This window comes from Sinocyclocheilus grahami, unplaced genomic scaffold (genome assembly GCF_001515645.1).
Source record: "Sinocyclocheilus grahami isolate Dianchi unplaced genomic scaffold, SAMN03320097.WGS_v1.1 scaffold237.1, whole genome shotgun sequence".
NCBI classification, from domain to species: domain Eukaryota; kingdom Metazoa; phylum Chordata; class Actinopteri; order Cypriniformes; family Cyprinidae; genus Sinocyclocheilus; species Sinocyclocheilus grahami.
Window position 1 is genome coordinate 77,958 of NW_015505416.1, and position 18,789 is coordinate 96,746.

At 35.5% G+C, this 18,789-nt stretch overlaps 2 protein-coding genes across 2 annotated transcripts in view; one reads left to right on the top strand and one right to left on the bottom strand.

Moving 5' to 3' along the window:
- Positions 1 to 7,100, top strand: part of LOC107597807 (5'-AMP-activated protein kinase catalytic subunit alpha-2-like) — an 11,110-nt gene extending 4,010 nt beyond the window's left edge. Inside the window, exons 3-7 of the mRNA XM_016288996.1 lie at positions 2,380 to 2,473; positions 4,829 to 5,079; positions 5,228 to 5,729; positions 5,821 to 5,947; positions 6,577 to 7,100. Of these exons, the coding sequence (XP_016144482.1) occupies positions 2,380 to 2,473; positions 4,829 to 5,079; positions 5,228 to 5,729; positions 5,821 to 5,947; positions 6,577 to 6,818 (1,216 nt within the window). The 3' untranslated portion in view covers positions 6,819 to 7,100. The remainder of the gene's footprint in view (positions 1 to 2,379; positions 2,474 to 4,828; positions 5,080 to 5,227; positions 5,730 to 5,820; positions 5,948 to 6,576) is intronic.
- Positions 7,101 to 16,670: 9,570 nt separating this feature from the next.
- LOC107597808 (extensin-like) lies at positions 16,671 to 18,513 on the bottom strand. Its single transcript, XM_016288997.1, has 2 exons — positions 18,347 to 18,513; positions 16,671 to 17,771 (listed from the first exon to the last, which is right to left on the bottom strand). Exons 1-2 carry the CDS (start codon positions 18,356 to 18,358, stop codon positions 16,671 to 16,673), a joined length of 1,113 nt encoding a protein of 370 aa, XP_016144483.1. The 5' UTR covers positions 18,359 to 18,513.
- Between the last annotated feature and the right edge of the window lie 276 nt (positions 18,514 to 18,789).

The following is an 18,789-nucleotide window of genomic DNA, read 5'->3' on the forward strand; positions in this document are numbered from 1 at the left end:
TATATATATATATATAATTAGACAATATGGTCTGCGAAAATGTCACTCTCAGAGAGTAGGTGGAAAATGGCTTTATAAAAAGTAATATGTTCTATATCCAATAGTGTTACTAATAATAGTGCATCTCAGCACAAAATCATGTAAAAATGTACAACCTCTTTAAAGTAGTGATGAGCACTAGAAAAGCAATGCTTTTTGAAGCTTTGAAACCTTTGCAAATTTTGAAAAAGTAGCTCAGAGCGCATGTCAAACCGCCAAAGTCACGTTATTTCAGGCTTTTTCAGGTGGTCGCCACTAGGGCACAGTCTCAGTGAACCAGTTTCTACAGTATGTGGCTTTTAAACTGATCTCAGATCAATTTTAGTTTTTAGCATTTGCATAACATAGGACGTGTTGTAGTTAATTGCATAATTTATTTGACTGATTAGCATTTAATTGATTACACTTTTAATAAGAAAGCATTTGTAATTGGTTTGTAAAAGGTGTTTTATGCATGTTTGAGCAGAGTTAATCATTTTGTAAAGCAGTTGGTTCAGTTGACACAAGTGTTCAAGTATTTAAAGTAATTTTTCAAAAATATTTTAAAACGTTTGCGGCATGGTTAAAAGTGTGCTACACAAAATAAAATTATGTTTTTGAAAGAGAGAGAATAAAAAATCAAAAATAAAGCAAAATGTTTGCTTGTAAATGTACAAACATTATAAACACTATAAACATAGGCTATGCTATTTTAGTTCCCCTCACTTTACAACAAATCATTCTAACGTTAGCTATTCTCAGAACAGAACAAGAATGAAAACAAAAACGAAATAATTTAAAGTGAAACTGGACCAGAAACCGACATTGGGCTCAATGAACCTCTCTCATTCCGCACGAATCCAAATGTTTCCGTATTTGCGATATATTTGGATGTATTTTTTTTACACATATTCTCTTTGTCGATAACAAAACAGCGCAAAAACTGAATGGAAACTAAACAAACACAAGGGCTAATTGGATAATAAGGCACAGGTGAACATATGGGGGAAACAGGAACAAAACAAACTACAAACTAAAAGTCACATACCAAAAGCGTTTTAGTTTGGAGGAAATGTTCTAGTGTAGAATGACTTTCAGCAACATTTTATGCGTTGCATTTCTTGCTCAGCCACACAGCACATTTCAGAATTATTGTGATCAGAAGTTAAGGAGATAGTTACAGCATAATCTTTTTATCCGCTCGTGTCTCAATCACTCACTCTCTTTCTTCTCCACTCTCTCTTATTAACCTTGTTTCGAATCATAATGCAATAGCTGAGTTATTGTATTCTGGACACATTCCATGTTAAGCCCCTACTGTGCTTCTCTGCTGTGTCTCTTTGTATTTACTCTGTTTTATTGCAAATGTTCTTTTATCATTCTTTTTTGGTGATTAGATTGTGTAAAATGACATTATGTTTATTTAAAATCACATCAGGTATCCCAGACTCTTTGAGTATTCTCCATATTAAGCCCCTCTGAGGAATACAGGCCTTGTCCTTCTCTACTGCTGTTTGAAAGGCTGTCTCCCATTATAAGTGCTCTTCTGTTGAATATAAACAGGGATAACAATGAAGCAGACTGCCAGTAGGTGTCCCTGCAGGAATTATGATCAACATTTCTAACCTTCATCAACACTTCTGTTTCTAAGAACTGTAGCTTAATACTCCTCAACATGCTGATGGTCTTGTATTGTTATCCAATACATCTGAGTTATAAAGAGATGTTTTCATAGATTCTATGACATAGAGTAAGCCCAGCCTTGGCTGAATTTCTCCTTGGCAAGTTAACATTTTATATAGCAATATAACTGTCATGTAATAGTGAAGAATTTCAATTTCAATTCAATTCCATTAACAAACTATTTGTATAAATTCTAACTTAAAAGTTAAATATTTCTTACTTAAAATGATATATATTTAATTATTGGCAACATGTTTGTTATGTACCAGCAAATAATTAAATTTGCCTCTTAATTTAATTTAATTTATTGGGTTTTTAAATAATAGCTGGAAAATATATGACTATAATATTTAACTCCATGACAGCTATAAAATGTATTAACTCACTTTTGCTGGAAAACAATGGCATAGACTTTTCATCTCATTGATCTAAGACTATCACAAATCAAGATAACTTTTATTACATATAAGTCAAATGAATTTGCAACAAAACTGTGTTGCATATCACAGGAATCTTCTCAGTTTTGCAAGGTATAAAAACACATGTATATGATCAAGACAGTGTCCTTCAACCCATTGGCCATCCTTATTGTTGAGCTCTGTATTGCTGTATGTTAAAAGCATCAACATTAAAGCCTCCTGTTGAGTTTCTGTGGTTCTTTTCTCTGGTGTGTTTCAGGTATCAGGTGATCAGCACTCCCACAGACTTCTTCATGGTGATGGAATATGTGTCTGGAGGGGAACTCTTTGACTATATTTGTAAGCATGGAAGGGTAAGAATCATCTGTCAAACTTTCACTAATAAGGTCAGCTGCAGGCTACCAGGCTCTTTAGATTCATGAGAAAGGCCAGTGACTTTCTCGCATTGTGTTCAAAGTCGCATGCCATACCTGCTTTGGAAAATGACTGAACATCACAATTCATTCTCAAACTAGCGTTCTAACATAATTGGTTATGGAAACATGACTTTCCCATTACTAAGAAATATGGCTTATTATTTTTGTGTTAGTCACCTAATAGCCCAAAGCTGCTTTATACACCTCGGGACTCTTAACTACTTTTGTGGCTCGGGTCTGGATTTGAGCATGAATTAACCTCTGAGTCTTCCAAACCTGTTATGGTTACGGGGATCCAGCTTAGCCAAACAGCAGCTGATCCAGTGAAGTGTTCATGGGAAGGGTCAGGGAGTTCATCCATAGGGTGTTATCTGGGTTGCCTACAATGGCACTGTTTGACGGTTCGTGTTGCAGGACTTGTTTAGTTTGCATGCACAAACACACAGCTGACTATGGTGAAATTTGATCGGAAGCTTTTTATTTTTAGAGCTCTTAATTCATCAACACTTGACAAACTTTTTGTTGAATTATGTTTTGATGACATGACGTTGTTGGATATAGGAATAATTCATGTAAATTGGGTCAGTCATTTAAAGCTATGTGTTTGTAATAACTTCAAACTGTTGCTTCCGACTGAACTACATATCCTCTATCCATAATATTGCTTTCTCGTCTGAATCAGGAGAGAAATATGGACAGATCAAGCACTGTTTACAAGCAAAAACAGTGGATTTTGATGTGAGAGGACTACAGGGGATGGACTTTTTCACCGGAGGAAGTGTTATTATGGATTATGGATTCATATTTTGGCCAGCAGTGACGGTTTAAAGTTAAAACACCTTGATAATGGATTTGTTTCACACAAAAATGCAGCTTTTCACTTCACAAGACTTTAACTGATGTACTGGACTCATGTAGCTTACTTGTGGATAATTGTGATGTTTTTATCAGCTGTTTGGACTCTCATTCTGACGGCACCCATTCACTGCAGAGAATCCATTGGTGAGCAAGTGATGTAATGCTACATTTCTCCAAATCTTTTCAGATGAAGAAACAAATTCAGCTACATATTAGGTGGCCTGAGAGTAAGTACATTTTAAGAAAATTTCATTTTTAGGTGAACTATTCCTTTAATTCTGATAGTCAAAGGTCTGGCTTGTAGGACCTGCATGAAAACACTGCACATAAATATTATATCAGGCCTTCATACATTTTTTATGTAATACTGTTTGTCATGTTGATCCTTATATCACTGGAAACTTTAGCTTCATTCAGACTGATAGACATGTAGAGACAATGTAGTAGTACACACACTCAGTGACATACAGGTGCATCTCAATAAATTAGAATGTCGTGGAAAAAACATCACAATAATCCACAAGAAATCCACACCACTCCAGTCCATAAAGTAATGTCTTGTGAAGTGAAAAGCTATGTGTTTGTAATAACTTCAAACTGTTGCTTCCGACTGAACTACATATCCTCTATCCATAATATTGCTTTCTCGTCTGAATCAGGAGAGAAATATGGACAGATCAAGCACTGTTTACAAGCAAAAACAGTGGATTTTGATGTGAGAGGACTACAGGGGATGGACTTTTTCACCGGAGGAAGTGTTATTATGGATTATGGATTCGTATTTTGGCCAGCAGTGACGGTTTAAAGTTAAAACACCTTGATAATGGATTTGTTTCACACAAAAATGCAGTTTTTTACTTCACAAGACTTTAACTGATGTACTGGACTCATGTAGCTTACTTGTGGATTATTGTGGTGTTTTTATCAGCTGTTTGGACTCTCATTCTGACGGCACCCATTCACTGCAGAGAATCCATTGGTGAGCAAGTGATGTAATGCTACATTTCTCCAAATCTTTTCAGATGAAGAAACAAATTCAGCTACATATTAGATGGCCTGAGAGTAAGTACATTTTAAGAAAATTTCATTTTTAGGTGAACTATTCCTTTAATTCTGATAGTCAAAGGTCTGGCTTGTAGGACCTGCATGAAAACACTGCACATAAATATTATATCAGGCCTTCATACATTTTTATGTAATACTGTTTGTCATGTTGATCCTTATATCGCTGGAAACTGGAAGTATTCTAATTTGTTGAGATAGTGAATTGGTGTTTTTTTGTTAAATGTGAGCCAAAATCATCACAATTAAAAGAACCAAAGACTTAAACTACTTCAGTCTGTGTGCATTGAATTTATTTAATACACGAGTTTCACAATTTGAGTTGAATTACTGAACTAAATGAACTTTTCCACTACATTCTAATTTATAGAGATGCACCTGTATGTGTCATGTTTCAGGCTGTATGCTGGTCCAGAGGTGGACATCTGGAGCTGTGGCGTCATTCTCTATGCACTGCTTTGTGGGACTTTGCCATTTGATGACGAGCACGTGCCCACCCTCTTCAAAAAGATCCGGGGAGGGGTCTTCTACATCCCAGAATACCTCAGTCGTTCAGTGGCCAGTCTACTAATGCTCATGTTGCAAGTGGACCCACTGAAGAGAGCTACTATCAAAGACATCAGGTTGTTAGTTATCACATGCTTATTCAACTTGAGTAAATAAATATACTATTAATTAACCAAATAAATTGTGTTTAGTAGTGTAATAAATACAATACATTTTTTTATGGTACCTTTCAGTACTTTTATTTTCTTCCCTCCTATATAACAGAGAGCATGAGTGGTTTAAGCAGGACCTTCCTGGCTACCTCTTCCCTGAGGACCCCTCGTACGACACCACAGTGGTGGATGAGGAGGCCGTGCGGGAGGTGTGTGAGAAGTTTGAATGCACTGAAGCCGAAGTACTGAGCAGCCTATACAGCGGAGACCCTCAAGACCAGCTGGCCGTGGCATACCACCTCATCATCGACAACCGCCGAATCATGAACCAGGCCAGCGAGTTCTACCTGGCCTCCAGTCCCCCAACCAGCTCCTTCATGGAGGAGGGCATGCCTCTGCCACCAGGGGTCAAACCTCACCCGGAACGGATGCCCCCACTCCTGGCCCACAGCCCTAAGGCACGGTGCCCTCTGGATGCCCTCAACACTACCCGACCCAAACCGCTGGCGGTAAAGAAAGCAAAGTGGCACCTGGGCATTCGGAGCCAGAGCAAACCCTACGACATCATGGCTGAGGTTTATCGTGCCATGAAACAGCTGGAGTATGAGTGGAAAGTGAGTGGCTCAGAAACAAACACAGGTATGCATGTTTGATTAGTGAGAAAGAATATAGATGTGTCAATGTGTTGGCTGTCGTGGGATTTAGGTGGTGAACCCCTATCACCTGAGAGTGCGCCGGAAGAATCCAGTCACTGGGAATTTTGTGAAGATGAGTCTGCAGCTCTACCAGGTGGACAATCGTAGCTACCTGCTCGACTTCAAGAGCATTGATGGTGAGCATCGATCAATCAGCCTTTTCAGACTTTTTAATGCCAAGAACCCCCAAAAATGATGATCTCCTTGCTGAAATAAAATGGCAGCTATTTATTTTCACGAACAAAGATCTACTTTTACTGTAAGAGAAAGGTAGTATGATATTATAAAATGATGATTATATTATATAATTAAATTTTTAAGTTATACTGAATTAAAATTATAACATTTCCAAAACGAAATAATAGACTGGGGTTGGTAAGATTTTTACGAATGTTTCTGAAAATTTTTAAATCAAAAATACCACAAAAACATTAATATTGTGAAATATGATTATATTTTTTTATTTTAACATATTTTAAAATGTAATCAATTCCAGTAATGGCATTGCAGGCTTTTAGTGTGAAAGGGCTTTTACATTGGCCAAAATTAGAACTTTTTATATTAAAAGCAAACAAGCAAGCCCAGCCCAGATTTAAAAAGTAAAGCAAAAGTAACGTAACGCATTACTTTCAATAAAAAGTAACTAAGTAACGTAATTAGTTACTTTTTAGGAAATAACGCATTACTTTTCAAAGTAACTTTCCCCAACACTGTTCTTCACAGTATCTCTCAAATCAAATCTAAAAAGTTTTTTGCTCACTTTCAGACGATGCGATCGAGCACAAGTCAGGGTCGTCGACTCCCCAGCGCTCTGGCTCTACGGCCGGCCTCTATCGGCCGCGCCTCAGCATCGACTCTGCGAGCGTGGCTGTTGAGATGCCCCAGCTCAGCAGCTCTCTGCCGGGCTCTCTGAGCGGGAGCACACCTCTCCTGGCACCGCGGCAGGGCAGCCACACCATGGACTTTTTCGAAACGTGTGCCAGCCTCATCATTACCCTGGCTCACTGAGACCCTCGCACCCATGAGCAAAGCATCAGAACACACCATCATCTGATGGTCTTTACTTCTTTACAGTCAAAAGGTGAAGGGTTAAGGGTTGTGATTTATGGATTTGGGGTGCTTTTATGTCAGTCCCATAGTAGCGGCACAAACATACGGTGGACACAAAAGAAACACCTACAAATGTACGAAAGTCATTGCATTATTTAAACAATAATCATATCAAAGCCATCAGCAAACAAGTCATGAAAAATCTTTTTGTCATCACTTCATCATGCTTCATTTTATATAATTAGATAATTACATTTGATATATTTATAAATAATGTAAAACATTGCTTAGGTTTTTCACTGAAATAATTTCTAAATATTAATATTAAATATTTTTACGTTATAAATGATACATTCTGATGTTCCATTGATGTTTGACAATCATTTTATTTATTTATGTTTTTCTTTTTGTTTTACGTAAGTTGTTCTTTTTAACAGTGCATTGTTTTATTGTTTTAAACCTACTTTTTTTTTCTTCTTCTTCTTATCTAAAGCAATGACATTCATTCTGTCCAAAATCTTTTTAGGGCCACTTTAGTCAGAGGTTCTACTCATCATCGTAAGTTTAAATAATTGAAAACCTATAAACATACTTCTGATTTTATATACACATTTTTTTACAATAAGTATTATACAGTATATTTATATTCTCATATCAATCACTTGAGTTGTATAGTTTAGTTTAATAGCTATTGATTGCAATGACATACCAAAAAAAATAAATAATAGATTTATACATACAGAGCAAAGATCATTATTTAATTATATTAGAGATTCTTGCTTATTTTACAAAGAATTCATATCTATTCACATTATTTAAGTGTTAATTTATGGAGTGAAGAACTTATATTGAGTGCTCTGGGTTTGGCTTGCAGTCTTCAGAAAGCGTTTATCAAAGAGCAGTGTAAATGCTGTTGCTGAATGTCACGGTGAATCTCTGATAATACACACCGTCTGCAGTGGAAAAGCCTGACCGTGAACTATCTGTGTCTGTCTCAGAGGCCTTGCTTACATCATGGGCTGTGCTGCTGTCATGAAAGACAAATATGCTGGATGGGGGCAGACAGACCAGCCAAAGAGCTTAAATGTTGTGCCTTGATATGGCTAAAATGCACACAAAGAATAGAGAAGTAGAGAGAAGTAGAGAGACGGGTGAAGTAGAGAATGTGCCAGTCATTTTGTTGATACGAGTGAGCCTTTCATTAGATGGCCTTAAAATATTGCCAATGCTTGAGAATACAGAGAGCCATAAAGACCTTATTAAAGCATTTGTCCTGAATGACACATTCAGCTTTATTCAATTTATTATTTGTTTTAGAACCTAGATTTTAACTATATATTAAAATAATTTTGCAAAGAATTTGACAAAATTGAATTATATTAATAAATTACAATTTAAATAAGTTGTACACACACACACACACACACACACAAGCAGAGTCGAAATGTAATATATGCATTATGCATTGTTACAGCATTCTTTCTAAATTACACAAGTAGCTCATTATTTTTTAGAATATATCAATTATATATCAATTTAATTTCTATAGCTGATGAATGTCTCTTATGCTTACCACGGCTGCATTTATTTTTTTTTTTTGTGTGTGTGATTTCTGGAGAAGATTTGACTGGATTATGGTGTTGGTTTCGTGGAAAAAAATATAGCACAGTCTGAAATTCCTCCCAGAATTTAAAGCCTTTATGCATTCTTAACATGTCCCCACAAATCCCAAGTTCACTCCTGGTCACTTTGAGGATCAGTGTGAGTTTTTGGGAGAAAACTTGACAAAATAGTTTAGGGAGTCCTGCTCCCCGCCCCCTGCTGCTGGACTTTGCTACTACGTTAAAGGTATAGATCACCCCAAAATGACATGATTTGTATAAATAACTCACCTTCGTATTGTTCCAACCCTGTATGAGTTTCTTTCTTCCGTTGAACACAAAAGAAGATATTTTGAAGAATGCTGGTTACCAAACAGCTGGTTTATAGCAGCAACTGTCTTTCATTCTATGGAAGTCAATGGCTACCGACAACTATTTGGTAACCAACATTCTTCAAAATATCTTTTTTTTGAGTGTGTGTTCAACAGAAGATACAAGTTTGGAACAAGTGAAGGGTGAGCAAATGATGACAGAATTTTTATTTTTAGGTGAACAATCCCTTTAGTATCAGTGGCAGATCTGTATGGGAATTGCAGGAATGTGTGCACGCTTCATACAGTTGGGGTTAGTATTTGTCATATTTAGAGACCAGATAGCAAAAGTTTAATATCTGTTATATCAGCTTTATAGCTGTGTTTTGTAGAAACTGGTCAGAAACTTTATGGCCCGATTAGTTTGACTGGGGCATTAGTGCGACGGCCATGGCTTCAGTTCATGTTCAGTGTTGAGGCAATGTTGAGGCATTTGTGCTTGATGACGTTATACCCTCCCTGTCTCTCCAGTGTAGTGTTGTATGTGTGAAACATGAGAATAATGTGTTTTCGGCAGATGACCTCTGCCTGTCAGTGTCTACATGTCTGTAATGTACACGTGTGCATGTCACTTCCTGTCTGTGTGCGGTTTGTATTTTAAAAGTTATGCACTGCATGCTTTTCCTGTTCTGATTTGCACTTAAATTTTTTGTTGAAAAGCAAATAAAGTGGTATACTGTATGCATTTTGTTTAGATTTTGATTTATATGTAAAAAAAAAAAAAAAAAATGTAATATTATATTGTCAAACAATAGCAAATCAACAACTTATAGATGATTATATTATATGAACTTTCTGTTTATCAAAGAATCCTGAAAAAAATGTCAATATATTTCCTTACAAATATTAGGCAGCACAGCTGTTTTGAAGCAAAATATTATAATAAGATCAAATCAGCATATTAGAATGATTTTTGAAGGATCTGGAGTAATGATGCTGAAAATCCAGCTTTTTAAGGTAGTGTAAATTGCTCGATTTTATAATTATGTAAAATATTTTTTAAAAATCATCTTAAATATTCAAATATTTATTTAACTAACCAACCAGTAATCAGCTACTGGAAAAATCATGGAAAACTTTTCAGCATAAACAGAGCAACGATTTTGAATTAGATACACAACTGTGGCATTTATTCTCTTCTCCAGAAAACCTAGTACATGCAGTAGAATTACAAAATAAACAACACTTAAACTTGCACTACAAGCATCAGCATATTTTCCCTAATGCAGAGTAGCCCTGAAGACTGGGAATATTTAAACATAAAGGACTGCATGTAAAATATAACACGAATAATATAATACTAGTTACTCTAATACAAATGCATAGTTTGATTATATAAACCTTTAGGTTGCAATCCTAAACTTCTAAGCAAATGATACCACAAAAAATAATGCTGACTTAGGAACTGCATTTTAATGTTGACATTGCATTGTACTTTTAAACCAAACCCAAATGTAAAGATGTTTTAACATGCATAAACCGTCATTTTGATCTGTCAGTTGTTTAATAATTAATCTCTTAAAATCATCAGACAACTCAGACTAGATAGACTGTCTTTGCCGCAGAACTAACACTTCGATGTAATGGTTTAAATAATCTGAAGAGCTTCTCACCACACCATACAAGGGCCTTTTTTTTACAGATTGAACATAATATACATGCATATAGAAGAACTCGCCTGCAGCCACTTACTGATGCACAATCACAAACATGAATCTTCCCACTTGACAGACACGTCTCCTCTTGAGCGTGTGTGGGTGACATTTACTGTGCTGCTCATCAAAACGCAGCCCACAGGAGGGTTATGAACTCAGAAACGGTGAAGATCCAGAGCAGATATATATATATATATATATATATATATATATATATATATATATATATATATATATATATATATTTCAGGTTTGTTTGTTTGATGAATAGAAAGTTCAAAAGAACAGCATTTATTTGAAATATAATCTTTTGTAACATTACACCGTCAATTTTAAATTTAATACATCCTTGTTGAATAAAAGTCTTCTATTTTGCAAAAAAATAAAAAATAAATAAAAAAAACACCTCCATCCTGACCCAATCTCACCTTACGCTTACGGCAGCATCAGTCAGCGTTTTACATCCAGACACTCAGCTAAACTTCTGTCAGCATTTGACCACAAACTCACATTTAAAGCCAGTGGATCTGTGCTGTGAAACTTTAACAGTGTGTTACAGTCCTGTCATGTGACTTACACCGTGTGTTTCTCCAAGACAGAATAAAGACATCCGGCAGAGGTGACAACAATGAAATAATATATGCTATATTCATGTAAATCCCAGCCACAGGCACTTTCCACCCAACATTGTATCATCAATCCATTTCAACATTCAGTCTTAAAGGGACAGTTCACCCAAAAATGAAAATCCTGTATGAGTTTCTTTCTTCCGTTGAACACAAAAGAAGATATTTTGAAGAATGCTGGTTACCAAACAGCTGGTTTATAGCAGCAACTGTCTTTCATTCTATGGAAGTCAATGGCTACCGACAACTATTTGGTAACCAACATTCTTCAAAATATCTTTTTTTTGAGTGTGTGTTCAACAGAAGATACAAGTTTGGAACAAGTGAAGGGTGAGCAAATGATGACAGAATTTTTATTTTTAGGTGAACAATCCCTTTAGTATCAGTGGCAGATCTGTATGGGAATTGCAGGAATGTGTGCACGCTTCATGCAGTTGGGGTTAGTATTTGTCATATTTAGAGACCAGATAGCAAAAGTTTAATATCTGTTATATCAGCTTTATAGCTGTGTTTTGTAGAAACTGGTCAGAAACTTTATGGCCCCGATTAGTTTGACAGGGGCATTAGTGCGACGGCCATGGCTTCAGTTCATGTTCAGTGTTGAGGCAATGTTGAGGCATTTGTGCTTGATGACGTTATACCCTCCCTGTCTCTCCAGTGTAGTGTTGTATGTGTGAAACATGAGAATAATGTGTTTTCGGCAGATGACCTCTGCCTGTCAGTGTCTACATGTCTGTAATGTACACGTGTGCATGTCACTTCCTGTCTGTGTGCGGTTTGTATTTTAAAAGTTATGCACTGCATGCTTTTCCTGTTCTGATTTGCACTTAAATTTTTTGTTGAAAAGCAAATAAAGTGGTATACTGCATGCATTTTGTTTAGATTTTGATTTATATGTAAAAAAAAAAAAAAATGTAATATTATATTGTCAAACAATAGCAAATCAACAACTTATAGATGATTATATTATATGAACTTTCTGTTTATCAAAGAATCCTGAAAAAAATGTCAATATATTTCCTTACAAATATTAGGCAGCACAGCTGTTTTGAAGCAAAATATTATAATAAGATCAAATCAGCATATTAGAATGATTTTTGAAGGATCTGGAGTAATGATGCTGAAAATCCAGCTTTTTAAGGTAGTGTAAATTGCTCGATTTTATAATTATGTAAAATATTTTTTAAAAATCATCTTAAATATTCAAATATTTATTTAACTAACCAACCAGTAATCAGCTACTGGAAAAATCATGGAAAACTTTTCAGCATAAACAGAGCAACGATTTTGAATTAGATACACAACTGTGGCATTTATTCTCTTCTCCAGAAAACCTAGTACATGCAGTAGAATTACAAAATAAACAACACTTAAACTTGCACTACAAGCATCAGCATATTTTCCCTAATGCAGAGTAGCCCTGAAGACTGGGAATATTTAAACATAAAGGACTGCATGTAAAATATAACACGAATAATATAATACTAGTTACTCTAATACAAATGCATAGTTTGATTATATAAACCTTTAGGTTGCAATCCTAAACTTCTAAGCAAATGATACCACAAAAAATAATGCTGACTTAGGAACTGCATTTTAATGTTGACATTGCATTGTACTTTTAAACCAAACCCAAATGTAAAGATGTTTTAACATGCATAAACCGTCATTTTGATCTGTCAGTTGTTTAATAATTAATCTCTTAAAATCATCAGACAACTCAGACTAGATAGACTGTCTTTGCCGCAGAACTAACACTTCGATGTAATGGTTTAAATAATCTGAAGAGCTTCTCACCACACCATACAAGGGCCTTTTTTTTACAGATTGAACATAATATACATGCATATAGAAGAACTCGCCTGCAGCCACTTACTGATGCACAATCACAAACATGAATCTTCCCACTTGACAGACACGTCTCCTCTTGAGCGTGTGTGGGTGACATTTACTGTGCTGCTCATCAAAACGCAGCCCACAGGAGGGTTATGAACTCAGAAACGGTGAAGATCCAGAGCAGTCCATCTTTCCCTCTTGCAGCCAGAGTTATTCGGCTATTTTGAGATGAGTTTGATTGGCCTAGAATAGACAAAATCTAAAATGTCTAAAAGGACTCTAAAATGGCATTAAACATCATTGGAGCTTAAAAAGGCCAGAGGTTATGAATGACCAGGGTCAAATTTAAAAGACAAGCAAGGAAATAAAAAAAGGTTTGAGAATAACCTTTCCATGTGAATATACAAGCTAGGCAAGGGGCTAGTTGTCACATTTTATTTGAGGCAATTTTAGCATGTTTTAAATGTTAAATGTATGTATAATTATATATATATTTTGTAATATATAATTATTATTAATTAAATTATTTTTACACTACTGTTTTTGGTTAGTAAGAGTGTTTTTTTTAAAGAAATTAATATTTTTATTTTGTTAGGATGCAGTAAAGTGATCAAAAGCGACAGTGAAAAATGTCTATTTCAAATCAGTGCTGTTCTTTTGAACTTTCTATTCATTAAAGTATCATGTTTTCCACAAAAAAATATTAAGCAGCACAACTGTTTGCAGTTGAGACAATGTGAAATGTTTCTTTGATTTCTATGATTTCTGATTGATCATGTGACACTGAAGACTGGAGTAATGATGCTGAAAATTCAGCTTTGCAACACGGGAATAAATTACATTGTACAATATATTAAAACAGAAAACAGTTTTTTGAATAATATTTCACAATATTACTGTTTTTACTGTATTTTTGATCAAATAAATGCCTTGGTGAGCATATGAAACTTATTTCAAAAACATAAACAAAATCTTAAAGACTCCAACCATTTGAACCCTAGTGTATATAATTTAGATATTTGCAGTCCAAAACTGTAGTTTGCATTTTTTGTTACACTTTACTTTATTTACCTGTACTTCAATAATAAGCTGTTTAATGTCTGGATCCATTGTGACGACTTACCCCATATAGTGCAACAACATGTTCTGCTATTGGGGCATGTTGTCACAAAAGATCACTCAAGATGTTCAGTGTACGTACTTGCTGTAAATAGGCATGGGGTCTCCAGCTGTGATGTCGGCATACAGGTCCGGAGGAGGAAGAATCTGGAGGTCTGACACATCTAAATCTTCTTCTTCTTTATTTCTGAAGGAAATAGACAATAACAGCAACATCTAGTTAGCAGTTAGCACAGCGGCTGCACAGACTGATGGAATGAGACATGGTTTCTGAAAAAAAAACATCTCAAATATTCATGTGAAACCAGTCTGATCACATACTCCTGCGGAGAAAAGACATCTCGGGAATTACTGACTGTGTTACGTGTGAGAACTTGTATTGTACATAATTTGAGAACACTTACGAGCTGTCAGGATCCTCTTCAAGTGGTAACACAGAAGTGGAGAAGTAGGAGAGAAAAAGTGAGTGTGGGTAGATGCGACTGTTTATGTAATTCATGTTTAGAGTGTCAAAACATACCTGGTGTGGGCTCTGGTATTCTTGATGCACAAACAGCCATATAAGGAAAGAGGAAGTAGAGATTAGTTGCTATCCTGTAATCTTATCGTTTACGGTAAGTGATCTTTAGTGGATTCAAAGGAAGTAGACAATAACTAAAGTAATGGCCTACACTGGGCTGTTGTTTCGTGGTAGAGGCTGAGAGGGCGTCTTAGGTTGCATAAAGAATGTGGAGAGTTTTTGAATCGCTTCCTGTTTTCCTCTGCAACACACAATAAACAAATACTTATTCTTATGTTCTTCTTAATGTGAAACATTATTACAGATCAAAGGTAGTACAGAAGTATGACCTGTCATTTTAGTGAATAGAATAGAATAGAACTTACTGCGCGTTCATATAAGTTGAATCACGTTGGTCTGAAAAAGAAAAAAAACAGACAAAAAAAATTTATCAACAAAGTAATAATAATAATAATTCTTATTCTTTCTTATTCTTATAATGAATGTGGAGAGTTTTTGAATCGCTTCCTGTTTTCCTCTGCAACACACAATAAACAAATACTTATTCTTATGTTCTTCTTAATGTGAAACATTATTACAGAGCAAAGGTAGTACAGAAGTATGACCTGTCATTTTAGTGAATAGAATAGAATAGAACTTACTGCGCGTTCATATAAGTTGAATCACGTTGGTCTGAAAAAGAAAAAAAACACAGACAAAAAAAATGTATCAACAAAGTAATAATAATAATAATTCTTATTCTTTATTATTCTTATAATTTATTATTATTATTATTAACATACGTATGGCTTTTTATTTCATATTTATGACTTGGAATCTCATAATTTTGACCATGACATCATAATTAAGAGTTTTTTAGTGTATAATATTGAATTTTTGTTACAATTTTGACCTTTTATGTCATAATTATGACTTTTTATGTCAATTTTGACTTTTAATGTCATAAACATTTTTTGGTCATCATTTCAACTTACAACATAATTGTTTTTTTGTCATAATTTCTTTTTTTTTATGTCATTATTATAACTATCCATGTCATAATTTTGACTTTTTATGTCATAATTATGACTTATTACATCATAATTCTTTTTGGTCATAATTCTGATTGTTTATGTCATGATTTCAACTTTTTATATCAGTCATCTTTTGGTCAAAATTTCAGCTTTTTATAATTGTTTATAATTATATAAACATAATATATAATTTTACACACACCTTTTCTTTCTTTCTTTCTTTTCTTTTTTTTAATTTCATGATTTTAACTTTTGTCATAATTCTGACATTTAATGTCATAGTTATCATTTACCAAAGTGTGACTTTTTTTTGCTTATGTGCTTCCATAAATATGACTGAAAAAGTGAATGATATACTCTATATATGAAGAGTTCAGATGCAAAAGCCTCTAAGTACGTCTGATGTTTTTCTTTAAAATTAGCATTTCTTTCTGACTACTATGTATAGGTTTCTATGCAAGTACTGGTACTTCTGAATGGGTTGAGGCTGGGATTTAGCGCATTTGAAGTGAAAGTACTTGATGAACATATGCTATGTGTGGAGAGCATTCACTCAGTATCATTATCTCATGTTTGACCAAGATGGCTTTTAGAGGCTTTTGCATCTGAACTCTTCATATCTATAATGACTAATATAGTTAATATAGTCTTGGATGTTTCCAGTTGGTAATGCTCCTGTGAACATTTTTCAGTCATGCCTCATCAGTGACTCACCTTGAGCTGGTGTGGCGTGTGATTGATTCAGCACCCTGAAAGATTGAACATGCACGCCTTGTAAACAATACAATAGCTTAACAGTCAAGCTTTGTTACTAAGTACCAAAAAGGGTGAATACCCACATGAGGTAATACTTACATGTGTGCTGTTTCATTAGGAGAGCCAAACACAGGGTCGTCATCATCACAGGTCCACTCCTCACTGTCTTCTGAGACTGATCAAATAAAATTAAATTAAATTAAATTAAATTACAAATAGCAACTTATGTCTTGAGTAGGATTTTTATTCTGTATTATAAAACATAACCATCCAAAGCAGAAAATGTTGCAGTATGTTGTACTGATACCATGGTTCACTTATGGTACTGTATCAGATCTATCAGATAAAAATACCATAGTACTCTAGGAGGTGTTCCAGTCGATGTCTGAGAAGGTACAACAGCCTTAGGGACAACAGGAACACTTTGAGTAGGGGGATTCGCTGTTACAGATGGCCCAGCAGGAGCTGGGTGACTTGGAGCAGGGGTATGACTAGCTGGTGGTGGTCTTTCCACTGTATCTGCTTCCTCATTCTCATCTTTGCTAGTTGTTTGAGTGGTAAACACAAAAGTCTTGGGTGTGGAATCCCGAGGTCTATAGGGGCTGGGTTCAGGCTCTGTGGTATCCGCTTTTATTGGAGCCACTGGCAGAACCAGTGGAAGATTGCTCTCTTTCAGAGACTTTTTGGTAATGTCGACCTCATTTACTGTGTCTGCCTTCTCATTCTCATCTTGGTTAGTTTTTTGAGGAGTAAATACAAAACTCTTGGTTGTGGACACTTTGGTTGGTGGAATGGACACAGGTGTAAGTGGGCTGGGTTCAGGTTCTGGGCTTTCAGCTTTTTTCGGAGCCACTGGCAGAACCATTGGAAAATTCCTGTCCTTCAGAGACTTTTTGGTAGTGTCTACCTCTTTCACAGGGTCTATTTTCTCACATTCATCTTTGCTAGTTTTTTGAGGGGTAAATACAAACTTTTCGGGTTTCGTCACTTTGACTGGTGAAGTGGACACAGGTGTACGTGGGCTGGAATCAGGCTCTGGAGTTTTGGCTTTTGGAGCTACGGGCAGAACCAGCAGAAGATTCTTGTCTTTCAGATTCTGCTTAACAGTGTTGACCTCCTTCTGCATATTATCCAGCAGTTCACCATTATTGATGGGTTGGTTCTCTCTAGTCTTTAATCCCCCAGGTGAAGAGAGCTGGCGATTTAGATTTTTGTCTTGTTTGAAGACGACACGTGGTGCTTGAAATGTCCCTTTTTGCACAGCAGTATTGATGGATGAGATCATGGGATTGCTGACTTTTGTTGATGGAGGGATGGTTTTGGGTTTATCTGGGAGTGCAGGTTTAGTCTGGATCTTCAGACCGTTTTCACCCTGGAACCGTGCCTTCAGGGTTTTAAAGTCTATTGATTCATCCTGATGTATTAAATTTAGTAAATGTTAAACATTGCTTTACATTGCAATATGGAATGCATATGACATGTTAGTATGACACACTATCAGTGTCCAATCAGATTTCATACATTTTAATAATTAAAACCGCACTGGTTAATGTCAAAATGTACAACAACATTTAATGGAAATCAATAAGCTGCGGTGAAAGAGCCTTGTTAAGCAAATTGTGGTACTTTCAAACAATAGTATGACATATGGATTGACAATAAGCTGGTGTCAATAAAATGTCAATGGTATAGGAAACTCTTACAAAAGAGATTGTAATACCATGGTACTGAACAACTACCATATTTATTGTATTTACATTACATTATATTTCAAAGAATAGCATAGTCCTACCAAAATTAAGTATTTCCAAAAGAAAACATTATACATGTCCAAAACTTGACATTTGCCCAATATTTCTTCACAATTGTCCAATATTAAATTTTAATTCATGCATTGTTTTGTGTTTGAGGAATCCATATGGGAAAAATAAAGCCTGGATCACACTCAAAAGTTGATAACAGAGCAAAATTCATGTCTCAGTTTCTTACCTGTTCCATCATTCTGACTCAAAGGCTTCCAGGAGTTTGTAAAAAAGTGGTACTTCGCTCTCCTCAGCCCCTCATAATTAATAATCCATTGAGTTATTCCGTTATGATTCAAAATGATCCAGCATGTACAACTAAAATGGTGTTGTGTCGCAGTTGTCAGAAGATAAATAGCACGTAGAGTGAGAACTCGCCCAATGGCCCTGAAACTGGAATGAGGTTTGATAAACATGTTCATGTGCTAATGACGAGATAAAGGAATGTCTTGTCAAACAAGTCACTTCACTGAACGCCAGCAAATGACTGTTTTCATTCTCAAAGAATGCAGTCAGTCAAGAACCACAGAAATGAAGGAAACACTTCTATTGTCAAACAGCAGAAATCAAACTCTCATTACGTCTTTACTGCAGGTAGCCTAGAAGTAACATAAAAATATTGAACATAAA